This window comes from Coregonus clupeaformis, chromosome 10, assembly GCF_020615455.1.
Source record: "Coregonus clupeaformis isolate EN_2021a chromosome 10, ASM2061545v1, whole genome shotgun sequence".
Taxonomy (NCBI): domain Eukaryota; kingdom Metazoa; phylum Chordata; class Actinopteri; order Salmoniformes; family Salmonidae; genus Coregonus; species Coregonus clupeaformis.
In genome coordinates, this window is record NC_059201.1 from 11,587,597 (window position 1) to 11,602,648 (window position 15,052).

The window sequence follows — 15,052 nt, forward strand, 5'->3', positions numbered from 1 at the left end:
ACAACCAGGAAATGTAGCTGGCCCGTTTCTACCAGTGAGATGCAGAAATGCTTGTATTTGCGTGTATTGAGGAAATTCTAAATTTTTATGACAGATATGATATGTTAACAACATATCAATGGACATATATAGTGAAATACAGCAGCGGTGAAATGTCCCTTTAAGCAATAACAGTCTGCCAAGAAGTGAGACCTGGAAGCACTGAGTATAGTTAATGGAACATCATATCTTTAACCAGGCCCACTGACAGGAATCAGATAATACATAGGCCTCTGTGTGTGTAGAGCAAGCACATGTTCAAATGTTACTAAGATATAGACTCGCGTATTGACTGTGTTTATAATGGGGATATAGAGTACAAGAGAGGGAAAGAGATGTGCCTCTAAAAGGATTGCTGAAGAAAGCTCGCTGACTATGAAAAGCTCACCGGTAGCAATGAAGTGAAAACAGACCACACTGGAGCAGAATGAACTGATGCTGACAGCTACAGATGTAGGATCTTAATTCGATCAGTATTTTGTTGCAGTTTCATTTTTTTTGCTGTACAACAGGAAATGCAGATGAACTTTGTGATTTACACTGAACAAAAATATAAACGCAACAAGTGTTTGTCCCATGTTTCATGAGCTGAAATAAAAAATCCCAGAATTTTGTCATACGCACAAAAAGCCTATTTCTCTCCATTTTTTGCACAAATTTGTTTACATCCCTATTAGTGAGCATTTCTCCTTTGCCAATATAATCCATCCACCTGACAGGTGTGGGATATGAAGAAGCTGATTAAACAGCATGGGCTCCCGAGTGGCGCAGCGGTCTAAGGCACTGTATCTCAGTGCTTGAGACCCCCTGGTTCGATTCCAGGCTGTATCACAACCGGCCGTGATTGGGAGTTGCATAGGGTGGCGCACCATTGGCCCAGTGTCATCTGTGTTTGGCTGGTGTAGGCTGTCATTGTAAATAAGAATTTGTTCTTAACTGACTTGCCTAGTTAAATAAAATATTACACAGGTGCAGCTGAGGGCAATAAAAGGCCACTTTATAATGTGCAGTTTTGTCACACAACACGTGCAATTGGCATGCTGACTGCATGAATGTCCACCAGAGCTGTTGCCAGAGAATTGAATGCTAATTTCTCTACCATAAGCTGCCTGCAACGTCGTTTTAGAGAATTTGGCAGTACATCCAACCGGCCTCACAACCGCAGACCACGTGTAACCACGCCAGCCCAAGACCTCCACATTCGGCTTCTTCACCTGTGGGATCGTCTGAGCCTTTTTGTGGGGGAAAACTCATTCTGATTGGCTGGGCCTGGCTCCTCAGTGGGTGGGCCTGGCTGCCAAGTAGGTGGGCCTATGGCCCACCGATGGCTAGACCCCTGCCCTGTCATGTGAAATCCATAGATTAGGGCCTAATGAATTTATTTCAATTGACTGATTTCCTTATATGAACTGTAACTCAGTAAAAACGTTTAAATTGTTGCATGTTGCGTTTATATTTTTGTTCAGTATACATAAATTAACTGAAAACCCATACTAACACACGGTTATTGCACTTCTCATGTAGCCTACTTCTGGACTGCTAATAGCCTAATCTCTGATCAAATAACATTATGGACTAAACATTCAAATCCTGTTACTGCAGGTTTATTTTGCTGTGACAATATCGGTCAAATTAAGATCTTACATCTGTAGTGACAATACCTCTGTCCCCAAGCTAAACACTCCTTACACAACTTGACTAGTGTACAGTACAGTCGCCTATACACAATGGCACTTACTGTAGACAGACACAACTAAATTGTATACATACTCATCAAAAACACACACACACACTCACGCACACACACACACACACACACACACACAAGCACACACTCACAAACATGCCTTCGTTGAGGAAGACAGCATCCCCTTTCCTATTATAGACAGCAGCCCCCTTCTGCTCGCTGCCCCACGATCAAATCAATTCTGTTCAATTCATTATTAGCACTTCATCAACATCAATGAAATAGACAAATTGCCTACTTTTAATTAGACAAATCTACAGGAAATAATCAACTAATGGGGACAATTGTTCCTTATTACACACATTTAATAACAAATAAAATGCTATTTCTACATTACTAAAGCAGTAATTACAGTGCCTTCAGAAAGTATTCAACCCCCTGACTTTTTCCACATTTTGTTGTGTTACAGACTGAAATAAATGTAGATCCAATTTAAATGTTGTCACTGGCCTACACACAATACCCCATAACGTTAAAATGGAATTATGTTTTTCAAAAAATTGTATAATTAAAAATGAAAAGCTGAAATGTCTTGAGTCAATAAGTATTCAAACCCTTTGTTATGGCAAGCCTAAATAAGTTCAGGAGTAAACATTTGCTTAACAAGTCATATAATAATTTTGCATGGACTCACTTTGTGTGCAATAATAGTGTTTAAAATGATTTTTGAATGACTACCGAATCTCTGTACTCCACACACACAATTATCTGTAATGTCGAGCAGTGAATTTCAAACACAGATTCAACCACAAAGACCGGGGAGGTTTTCCAATGCCTCACAAAGAAGGGCACCTACTGGTAGATCGGTATATATTTTTTAAGCTGGCATTGAGAGCATGGTGAAGTTACTAATTACACTTTGGATGGTGAATCACAGTTGCGGCCAGTGCCGTTTAAGATGAGGGAGGACAATATATTTTTTTAATGAGCATGGCCTTATTTCTATTAGCTACAGCATATTGGATGACTGTAATTCATATTCCATTCACCCAGCTCAAAGTAACATCAATAGGTTTAGGCTACTACATGATACTCACATGTTCCCTATACCCATCATGAGGTTGCTACAACCTAGCCTATGAATTAAAGTTTACAACGTAGGTGCACAGCTCGAGAGAAATTTGAGTAATCAAGGTGACAGACACTGACCCATTCAATACTGCTTTGCACACTCTTGCCTGCCTCTAGCTGGTCTAGGGTGTAATCATTAGTCCAACAGTTGCAAACGAGAGTTTCTATTGGACAAATTCAGGTATGTTTATCCCCATTTTGTTCAATTTGCTTCTGTTTAACCTCCCGAGTGGCGCAGTGGTCTAAGGCACTGCATTGCAGTGCTAGCTGTGCCACTAGAGATCCTGGTTTGAATCCAGGCTCTGTTGTAGCCGGCCGCGACCGGGAGACCCATGGGGCGGCGCACATTTGGCCCAGCGTTGTCCAGGGTAGGGGAGGGAATGGCCGGCAGGGATGTAGCTCAGTTGGTAGAGCATGGTGTTTGCAACGCCAGGGTTGTGGGTTCGATTCCCACGGGGGGCCAGTATGAAAAAAATATATGTATGCACTCACTAACTGTAAGTCGCTCTGGATAAGAGCGTCTGCTAAATGACTTAAATGTTTAAGGAACGTTTTTCAACTGAATCGGCAGAATGAATACACCCCTGATCACACGCAAACACAGTTCATTGCATAGCAGCCACATACAAACAGCATGATCCCTTTGATCGTGGTATAATTCCTTCTCGCATCTACGCGCTCTCCTCCTCTCACCTTTCTCTATGCTTGTGGGCTTCAGTGCCTACATCGTTGTTGTTCTATTTCACCTTTATGTAACTAGGCAAGTCAGTTAAGAACTAATTCTTATTTACAATGACGGCCCACCCCGGCCAAACCCGGACGACGCTGGGCCAATTGAGCACCGCCCTATGGGACTCCCAATCACGGCCGGATTGTGATACAGCCTGGAATCTAACCAGGGTCTGTAGTGACGCCTCTAGCACTGAGATGCACCACTCGGGAGCCCAATATTAACGTCATAGTCAACATAGCTACTAGAACTAACATGTTAGTAAACCCGCTACAATCATGCAGTACAGTGTACAGGTAACAGCAAGCAGTTTAGCAGTTACATCGGCGGGCACCGGTGGCAATAAATTAATAAAACCAAAAGATGACCATGACTTGGAAGAGTTCCAGTGTTGGATAGCCATAGCCAGCTAGCTAACATAGCATCCCTCTCTGTTTGAGCCGGGTGTTTGAGTAGACTAAACTAGCTAGCTGCATTCGCTAGCTAAGCATTCTCTGATCCTTTGATTGGGTGGACAATATGTCAGTTCATGCTACAAGAGCTCTGATAGGTTGGAGGACGTCCTCTTGAAGTTGTCATACTTACTGTGTAAGTTTATGGAAGGGGGTGAGAACCACGAGCCTCCTAGGTTTTCTATTGAAGTCACTGTACCCAGAGAAGGACGGAAACTAACTGTCCTCTGGCTACACCATGGTGCTACCCTACAGAGTGCTGCTGAGGCTACTGTAGACCTTCATTGCAAAACAGTTTGTTTTCATCAATTATTTGGTGACGTGAATATTTAGAATAGTTTTATCAAAAAATAATAACTTTTTCAATGTTTCACTATATTTATTTTTATGAAATTCACTGAGGAGAATGGTCCTCCCCTTCCTCCTCTGAGCCTACACTGGTGTATCAATACACCCACTTACAACAAAGATACAGGTGTCCTTCCTAACTCAGTTGCCGGAGAGGAAGGAAACTGCTCAGGGATTTCACCATGAGGCCAATGGTGACTTTAAAACAGTTACAGAGTTTAATTACTGTGATAGGAGAAAACTGAGGTTGGATCAACAACATTGTAGTTACTCCACAATACTAACCTAAATGACAGAGTGAAAATATTCCAAAACATGCATCCTGTTTGCAATAAAACTGCATAAAATGTGGCAAAGAAATTAACTTTATGTCCTGAATATAAAATGTTATGTTTGGAGCAAATCCAACACAACACATCACTGAGTACCACTCTTCATATGTTCAAGCATGGTTGTGGCTGCATCATGTTATGGGTATGCTTGTCATCTTTTTTTAAAATTAAAATAAACAGAATAGAGCTAAACACAGGCAAAATCCTAGAGGAAAACCTGGTTCAGTCTGCTTTCCAACAGACACTGGGAGACAAATTCACCAAAAACACAAGGCCAAATATACACTGGAGTTGCTTACCAAGACAACATTGAATGTTCCTGAGTGGCCTAGTTACAGTTTTGACTTAAATCGGCTTGGAAATCTATGGCAATACTTGAAAATGGCTGTCTAGCAATGATCAACAACCAACTTGACAGAACTTGAAAAAAAAATTAAAGATTTAATGTGCAAATATTGTACAATCCAGGTGTGCAAAGATCGTCGAGACTTACCCAGTAAGACCCAGAAAGGTTTCCTGTAGGGTTTTGTATAGATGTTGAAAAAGGGTGTGACCTTTTGCAATTGAATGAACAACACCTGTATGCAAATATTATTAATCTACAAACATATCAACTACAACATATTTCAAATATATCCACCCTTAAAAATACCACAGACCTTCATTCTGAGATATGAAAAACAAAATGGGTGTGAACTATCCCTTTAAACTGTAAAGATTGCTGGATTGACCTATGGACTCTCAACAAGTGACCTTAGAAGGTAAGCTCATAGGCCGATGTATCTGATGTTTAAACCAAGCCAACGTTGACCTTAATTTGGGCTGTAGGATATTAAATCCAAAAGTACATTAAATATCACTTTTTGTATGAACCTAGAATAATTAATTAGGCTACATGATATGGGCATGAATAGGCCTAAAAGTAGACCTACAAATCCATAAAATATCGTTCAGCGAGTTTGGGACATTTATTGGGCCTATCATCCAAGACTGTCTCAGGACGAAAATTAAATGTGTTTAAATATCAACCTCAACCATACAGCTCTTCGGTCAGACGCCATCACCACGTTTCAGCGATGGATCTCTAAATGCAAGTCATTTCTAGTGTTTGAAGCTTTGAACAAATCTTTCATATTTGACGTTGGACTATTTTCATAGTTACGTTTATGAAAGGTAAATGTTTGTGAAATGACCTATCCGATGACTGTAAGGAGTTTTCTCCAACATTATTTGTTTCAACAAATGGACTGTACTGTACTTTTAGTAAATTGCCCAATATTGTTCGGCACACACGCACGCACGAACGCACGCACGCACACACACACACACACACACACACACACCGGCGACAACACCCATCCACCAGGGTGTCACCCATTCCTCTGGATTGCCTTTATCCAGTGTCACGTTGTACCTTTTTCTCTTCAGTGAGGGTTGTTCGAGGTCTCTTTTTATTAGCATTATTTTAGTTCCAGTTTATATCATTTTTGCGCGTTATTGACATTCTTAATGGTCTTTAATAATAACGTAGTTTCTTATCCAAACAATTAGGGGCCTTTTCTTATGTAGCCTAACCCTATTTAGAGTCGACTCAGTCTGTTATGTGGGCAGCTTGTCTCTCCCTTTTCTGTTTCCCTTCCTCCTTGTTTTGTCCCCTCTGTCTGTTGTATCTGTATGTGTGTTTGTCCCCTTTATGTGGGTGTGTCTGGAGTGGATCAGGGGGCGTGCTCAGGATCTGCCTCTCCTGTGCAGCTGCGGGTTGTTTCCAGTGATTCCTGCCTACGCAGCTGCATCCTATTCTCTCATCAACCTGCACTACTAATTCCGGGCATGGCTCTCCACCGCGCCAGATCGTTGTTCTTACCAGAGCGTTTCGGACATATCTCCCAACCTGCCTGCCTTCCTGCCTGTCGGTCTGCCTGCCTGCCTGCCTGCCTGCCTGCCTGCCTGCCTGCCTGCCTGCCTGCCTGCCTCAGCCTCTCCTTCCTCCGGAGCCGACTAGCCCACTCTGTTCCTTTACTTCAGTTGTTTTTGGACTAAGACAATTTTTACTTTGATTAAATATTTTTGTTTCTTCCACTCCCTTTGTCGTGTTGTTTCTCTGAGTGCTGGGTTGAACCATAGCCTAACAGAACGATCTGGCCATGGACCCAACAGAGAAACAGCACGGGGCAAACAAAGACAGCTTCCAACAAGCTATCCAGGCTCAAGGAACGTTGCTAGGACAGCATGACCAGTTGATTCGGACTCTTGTGGAAGATAATCATCAACTGCTGAACCAGGTGACTCAGTTAACTACACACGTCTCTAAATTGTCTGTTATCAGTTCTCCATCTCTCTCTGACCCCCAGTTTGATGCACCCCAAGTTGTTTCCTCGGACACTAGGCAGGCTTCGTTCCATCGGGAACCCCCTGTCACGTCGCCTGAACCGTTCAATGGAGAATTGGACAAGTGCCGGGGATTTTGCTTCAGTGTGACTTGATTTTTCGGCAGAGACCACTGTCGTTTTCTACTGATTCATCTAAGGTACATTATGTTCTGGGGCTGTTAAGAGGGAAAGCTCTGGTTTGGGCTGAGGCTGTGTGCTCAGATCAAACTTTGACTGGATTGACTTTTGCTGATTTCTCTGCTAAATTGAAGACTGTTTTTGACCATCCTGACCATGTGGGTAATTCCTCCAAGATACTTTTTAATTTGAGGCAGGGTTCTAACAGTGTGGCAGAGTACTCTATTGAGTTCTGGACGTTGGCAGCGGACTCCAAGTGGAACAATGTGGCACTTCAAGGAGCATTTCTAAACGGTTTGAATGAAGCCATTAAGGATGAACTGGCTGCTCGTGATGAGCCACATGATTTACATTCTCTCGTTTCCCTGTCCATCAAGCTAGACAATCGGTTGCGGGAGAGGCGTCGGGAGAGAGGCGATCGGCCACATCTAGGAGGACGAGTTCCCCAGCCTTCAACCACTCGAGTCTCGCCTCTCCCGGAGTCGGCAGCTTCTTGTTCCTGATTCCATCCCGAGCACAGAGGAGGAACCTATGCAAGTGGGTCGAGCTCGACTACCTCCAGCAGAGCGGCAACGGCGCCTCCAGGCGGGTGAGTGCCTGTACTGTGGAGACGCCACACACATTCTGGCTACATGCCCTAAGCGGCCAAAAGACAAGGCTCGCTCGTAACGGTGGGTCTACTTGCGAGCCCAGAGTTAGATCCTGAACCCATCATTCCCCGGAATTACAAGTACCTGTAACCTTACGTTTCCAGAGTCATTCCCTGCCACTCTCAGCTCTCATAGACTCAGGTGCAGAAGATAACTTTATTAGCCACCAGTTCGTTACACAAGCTCGTATCCCCATGGAGCCACTACCTACCCCCATTCGGGTCACAGCCCTTGATGGGCGCCTCCTCGCGGAGATAACTCATCAAACCACCCCCGTTTCCCCTAGTGATTTCTGGCAATCATTGTGAAAGCATTCAGCTAAGAGTTATGTCTGGCTCAGCTACCTCCCTAATCCTTGGCTTCCCCTGGTTGGCTCTTCACAACCCACAAATTGATTGGACACGTCACACCATTCTCAGTTGGAGCACTAACTGCCATTCCCAGTGCCTGAGGTCAGCGGTTCCCCCCACTAAGTGTAACCCAACTCCTCCCTCAGCTCCTCTTGATCTGTCATCTGTCCCCAAAGAATACCATGACTTAGCGGAGGTTTTCAGTAAGGACAAGGCTCTGTCTCTACCACCACATAGGCCTTATGATTGCCCTATTGAACTGCTTCCTGGTGCTCCCTTGCCCTCTAGTCGGTTATACAATCTGTCCCGACCGGAAAGAGAGGCAATGGAGCAGTACATTGGTGATTCTCTGGTCTCGGGCATAATCCGTCCTCGTCGTCTCCTTTGGGTGCAGGTTTCTTTTCGTGGAAAAGAAGGACAAGTCGTTACGCCCCTGTATCGATTTCAGGGGGTTTAAACAACATAACTGTTAAAAACAAGTATCCCCTTCCACTCATCAACTCAGCTTTTGAACCTCTGCATGGCGCCACAGTGTTTTCCAAGCTCGACCTCAGGAATGCTTATCACCTTGTCCGAATCCGAAAGGGGAGATGAGTGGAAAACCGCTTTCAACACTCCACTGGGACATTTTGAGTATTTGGTCATGCCCTTTGGGCTTTCAAATGCCCCTGCGGTTTTTCAAGCCATGGTGAACGATGTTCTTAGGGATTTTTGAACCGTTTTGTCTTTGTATACCTGGATGATATTCTTGTTTTTCCAAGTCACCCGAGGAGCATGAGTCACACGTCCGTCAAGTCCTTCAACGGCTCTTGGAGAACAAGCTGTACGTCAAAGCAGAGAAGTGTGAGTTCCACAAACAGTCTACATCGTTCCTTGGATTCATAATTGAGAGCGGGCAGGTGAAGGCGGACCCCGAGAAGATCCGGGCAGTGACGAATGGCCCACACCCACCACCCGTAAGCAACTTCAACGATTTTTGGGCTTTGCTAACTTCTACCGTAGATTCATTAAGGGTTTTAGTAGAGTGGTGGCACCCCTTACAAGACTCACATCTCCTAAAGTCCCTTTTCGGTGGTCCCCTGAGGCGGAGCAGGCGGTAGGGGTTTTGAAGGAACTGTTTTCCACCTCCCCCCGTGTTGATACACCCCAATACCTCTCTGCAGTTTGTTGTGGAGGTGGACGCGTCGGACTCAGGTGTGGGAGCAGTCCTCTCCCAGCGCTCCCCCACTGACCAAAAGCTTCACCCCTGTGCTTTTTTCTCCAAGAAATTGTCACCCACAGAACGGAATTACGACGTTGGAAACCGGGAACTGCTGGCGGTCAAGCTTGCACTGGAAGAATGGCGGCACTGGCTGGATGGAGCTGAACTGCCGTTTGTGGTCTGGACAGACCACAAAAACTTGGCTTACATCCAAGCCACTAAGAGACTCAACTCACGCCAAGCCAGATGGGCCCTGTTTTTTAGTAGGTTTAACTTTATTCTTACATACAGACCGGGGGTCAAGAAATGTTAAACCAGATGCTTTGTCCCGCCAGTTTGCTGACCCTTCGGAGACCAGCGAGCCTGAGGCAGTCCTACCTTCCTCATGCGTCGTGGCGGCAGTACAGTGGGAGATCGAGTCTCTTGTGAAGACGGCACTTGCCACGGACCCGGGACCGGGTGATGGACCTCCCAACCTACTCTTTGTTCCCGAGACGGTCCGGTCTCAGGTGTTGCAGTGGATTCACACCTCCCGTTTTGCTGGTCACCCTGGGATGAGACGCACGTTGACGCTGCTTAGGAGACATTTTTGGTGGCCTTCAATGGAAACTGACGTTCGGGCTTTTTGTGGCAGCCTGTTCAACCTGTGCTCGGGGCAAAGCCTCCCATCAGTCCCCTTCGGGGCTGCTGCTACCCCTCCCAGTTCCCAGCCGTCCCTGGTCCCACATAGCCATGGATTTTGTCACCGGCCTACCCAAGTCTGAAGGTAATGATACTATACTTACCATTGTGGACAGATTCTCTAAATCTGTTCACTATATAGCATTACCAAAATTACCGTCTGCCAGTGAGACAGCGGACCTCCTAGTCCAACATGTATTCCGTCCCCATGGAATACCTGTGGACATCGTATCTGATAGAGGCCCACAGTTTACTTCCCGGGTTTGGAAGGTTTTCTGTTCTGCTTTGGGTGCTTCCGTTAGTCTATCCTCAGGGTTTCATCCCCAGACCAACGGTCAAACAGAAAGAGCCAATCAAGACCTCGAAGCAACCCTTCGTTGTGTGGCTGCTCAACATCCATCATCCTGGGCCAAACATCTGCCTTGGATAGAGTACGCCCACAACTCCCTCACCACCTCTGCCACTGGTCTTTCACCCTTCGAAGTTACCATGGGTTATCAACCCCCTCTGTTTCCTGCTCAGGAGAAGGAATTGGCTGTTCCTTCGGTTCAGGAGAACCTCCGCCGCTGCCAGAGAGTGTGGCGCGACGCTCGGAAGCGTTGCTTCGGACCACCGACAGGAACAAGATGACAGCGGATAGGAGCAGGACTCCCGCACCTGTGTTTCATCCTGGTCAAGAGGTTTGGCTGTCGTCTAAGAACGTACCTCTTCGTACCAAATCACGCAAGCTGTCTCCTCGGTACCTGGGTCCGTTTGTGGTGGAGTCCATCATCAACCCCGCTGCGGTTCGTTTGAAGTTGCCTTCAGCCATGAAGATACACCCTACTTTCCACGTCTCCCAACTGAAACCTGTGTCCTCCAGCCTTTTGTGTCCGCCGGCTGATCCACCTCCACCTGTTCGCCTCATTGACGACCATCCGGCCTACACCGTCAGTAGGCTCCTGGACTCTCGGAGGCGGGGTAGGGGTCTCCAATACCTAGTCGATTGGGAAGGTTATGGACCAGAGGAGAGGTCTTGGGTCCCTAAGCGTTTTGTGTTGGATCCTCAGCTGATCACGGACTTCCATCACGGCAACCCTGACAGGCCTGGTGGGTCGCCAGGTGGCGACCATTGAGGGGGGTACTGTTATGTGGGCAGCTTGTCTCTCCCTTTTCTGTTTCCCTTCCTCCTTGTTTTGTCCCCTCTGTCTGTTGTATCTGTATGTGTGTTTGTCCCCTTTATGTGGGTGTGTCTGGAGTGGATCAGGGCGTGCTCAGGATCTGCCTCTCCCTGTGCAGCTGCGGGTTGTTTCCAGTGATTCCTGCCTACGCAGCTGCATCCTATTCTCTCATCAACCTGCACTACTAATTCCGGGGCATGGCTCTCCACCGGCGCCAGATCGTTGTTCTTACCAGAGCGTTTCGGACATATCTCCCAACCTGCCTGCCTTCCTGCCTGTCGGTCTGCCTGCCTGCCTGCCTGCCTGCCTGCCTGCCTGCCTGCCTGCCTGCCTGCCTGCCTCAGCCTCTCCTTCCTCCGGAGCCGACTAGCCCACTCTGTTCCTTTACTTCAGTTGTTTTTGGACTAAGACAATTTTTACTTTGATTAAATATTTTTGTTTCTTCCACTCCCTTTGTCGTGTTGTTTCTCTGAGTGCTGGGTTGAACCATAGCCTAACACAGTCTAGAAATAAAATGTAGCCTATATCTACAGTTTAGAAATTAGGCTATCAGGCTATCATGTCAATAACAATATTAAAAGCCTTCACACCACTTATTAGCCTATAGCCTACATACAATATAATAATTATTAGTAGGCTAAATGTTGACATTTATTTTGGCTGGAGTAGCCTAAAACAGTTATATCTAGAATATCTTGACACAAATTTGTCTCTGTGAGAATCGCCTTCATAAATCCTACAATGGCCCACTACAAATACAGCTTCCGAGGCAGGACCTGATAGCCTATAGATAACAATTGCCCACATACACAGTCAATGTATGACACAGGCTACTAATGTCCCACTAAGAGGAATGCAGCATGAGTTTGAATTAAACATGTTTTTATTAGGCTATCAAAGGGATGTCATCATGTGCGTAATTGTGTAGTGGCACAGAGCACACATTATTGTATTCTTATTTTACAAACCATGCATTGGAAGGGGAAGAAATTGATTTTGAATTGCAGCATAGCCTATAAAACTAGCGGATGCACCTGAGGAGGAAGTTCCCAAATCCATCTTTATTAAATTCGGATACATCATATATTGATCCCGATTTATACAACGAGTGGGTCTAATCCTGATTGCTGATTGGTTAAAACCGCATTCCAGCCGGTGTCTATTCCACAAGTTACCACTGGCTAAATATATGGCATTAAAATGCCTATTTATTCTCTTCCATCTGACTGCGCAATCCACTGTCTCTCACAACCCCAATAATCAGGCAGCACAAGTCACATAGCCTGCACACATGCTATATTTTGATATCAAATAATGACATTCTTTTTTTATCCCTGAATAAAACAAGGAAAGCAACAGTAAAACCCCAGAGTCAGACCACCTTCACTGACACAAGAAATGCCGAAAAAATAATAATAATTGTTTTAGACTACACATTGATTGAATCACAAAATAAAAAAGCAATATAGGCTAATGCAAAAAATTTCAATTTTATATAGCCTTTTATTATGTTTGTGAATAACAGACCAAATAATGCTTATTAATAGGCTATAGGCCTGGGGACCTATTTACTCATAAATATTGTGCCGTCTATTCTCGTTCAGACAATATCATAAAACACTGTCAATTAATAAATGTTTTGCTTTGTTTATACAATTTCATGAAATCTTATCAAGAAAAACTAGCTGAAACTTGACGCACACAAAGGAGAATAGCTTATACCGAACACACCACAATAGAAAGATTAGTATATACTGTCAAAACCATTCTAAAGAATAGGCATGTGTCTTAGCTTATTTTTGTAATATATTTCCAAGCTATTTGGGTCGAGGAGAGAAATATATACAGTCTTATATGTTCCTACAATTCAATTGAAGAGTTCGTTCTCCTTCACACCAACCTGATGACAGGCGCGCAACGGGAGGGCTAGATTTGGACATCCTCCCGGGCACTTTCCTTCGTTACCTGAGTTATGCTGGAGGGGCATAGCATTTTGCTGCTTTAAATTGACTGAATAGGCCTACCGGTAATTTAAAAACGGTCAAATGGCAATAATGTCAGCAGGATTGCTTGATAGTTAGGCTACTTTGATTGTGAGTTTTAAAGGATTAGCATTGTGACTTGGTATAGATCGAAGCAGCTATCACCCATTCGCCGGCAGAATGCGTTTCCAACATTGTAGCATGTTTGCCTATCCGTTATGAACACAGAATACATTTTTTTTAAACTAGGTGACCTGTATTGAGCGGAAATCGTATCCCAAGCCATGATTAATAATTGAATGCCCATGCTATTATGCCGAGCACCTGTGCCCCATTAGTAGCCTATGATGCATCTATCCTTGCACGCAACATCCCATAGCCTAATCAACAATATATGCAAGGGCAGAAGCCGTAGACCCGCATATTATATGGCTAGATTGTCATTGCTACAATAACATTCGTGCAAGCGGATATATCTATAACATAGCTCACGCATGATTCAGAGACAGAAAAGCAGGTTTCTGTTTCAACATTAGAGACTGCATCGCACGATTATCGCACCTAGTAAACAGCGCCGTTTGGGCCACCTGTCCCAGTTTTGCGCTCTCGGCAGTATCCCAGTTTCCTTCTCACCCCAAATGGTACTTACGTGTAGTGTTGGGGAAAACGGAGGCTCCCCGTTGCCGGCGAAGAGAAGCTAATGATGAGGATAGTTTGGATTGAGAACAGACAGCAGATACCGTAGGACTGAGCGCAGATCGCCATTTTCCATTAAATATTCAAGAAACTGGCATAAATAGAATAGGGTCGTGAGAATAGTCTCTTAGAGCCGAGCTAAGAATAAACGCTGAGCTCCGGAAAGTGTGTCGGTTGATGGCGAGGCTCCTCAAGACCTTGCGCTGTGAAATCTCAAACTGAAACGTAAAGAGGACTAGCAGCTCAAGACAGCCGATTCGAAGACTCACAGATGCATTGACGCTGCTGCCGCCGCTGGTGCTGCTGTGCCTTTGCGCACTCGCTCTCCTCCCTCCCTCTCCCTTGCACATTTGCTCCCCTCACTCGCTCTCCAACGGACCGCGTGAACACAAGACGACACATTCGCTCCAATATTCCTACGCGACAGACGGGGGCGCGCGTGCAGTCTATATCAGTGTCCTGTTCTCCATGCATTCTCCTCTCCTCCTTGGTTCCCACGCAGAAAGACTGGTTAAACTAATAAATTAGGAGCACAAATTAAGGCTTTATTTAGGTAATTATAGACATGACTAGAGGGGGAATAAATTAACTCGAGTGTAAGCATTCTGCATCACTAAAGTTCCTAAGGGCTTCTCTCAGACCAAATGAGTTATAGTTACTTACAAGGAGTTTGACCCAACATAATATAAACAATATGGAGGGAAGAGTGCATCATTTATTCAGTAGATCTGTTTTCTCTGTGTCACCTGTTTAAATTTGTCTCCAAAAGGTATATTTGTTGCAGTCAGATTCTCAAGTATTTGTTGTGAAGGACAGGAGTCCTTGGAGGCTACACAGACACAGTCAACAACCCCACATATTTATTAAGTGGTTTTCAAACTCTAAAGCACTGTCACTGTGTCCCGCTGTGTCCCCTTGTGTCCTAACACATTGAACACAAAAGTATACCCATTACTGACCCAGAAAAAATACAAGGCCATAGAAACAGACATATCCAGGTGTTCCAGATCCTGGTGCCAGGCTGGCTCTGTCTGTCTTTCTTGGTTCAGTCGATCAGTGGGGGACATGCAGGTGCTCTCCTTACAGAAGCAAACAGCCAGCTCTCC

General features: G+C 45.0%; 1 protein-coding gene across 3 annotated transcripts in view; it reads right to left on the bottom strand.

Annotated features, from left to right (window-relative positions):
- Window positions 1-14,259, bottom strand: part of LOC121574858 (voltage-dependent calcium channel subunit alpha-2/delta-2) — a 279,464-nt gene extending 265,205 nt beyond the window's left edge. For all 3 annotated transcript variants that reach the window (XM_041887497.1, XM_041887496.1, XM_041887498.1), the window contains exon 1: window positions 13,900-14,259. In XM_041887497.1, the coding sequence (XP_041743431.1) occupies window positions 13,900-14,015 (116 nt within the window). In that variant the 5' untranslated portion in view covers window positions 14,016-14,259. The remainder of the gene's footprint in view (window positions 1-13,899) is intronic.
- Between the last annotated feature and the right edge of the window lie 793 nt (window positions 14,260-15,052).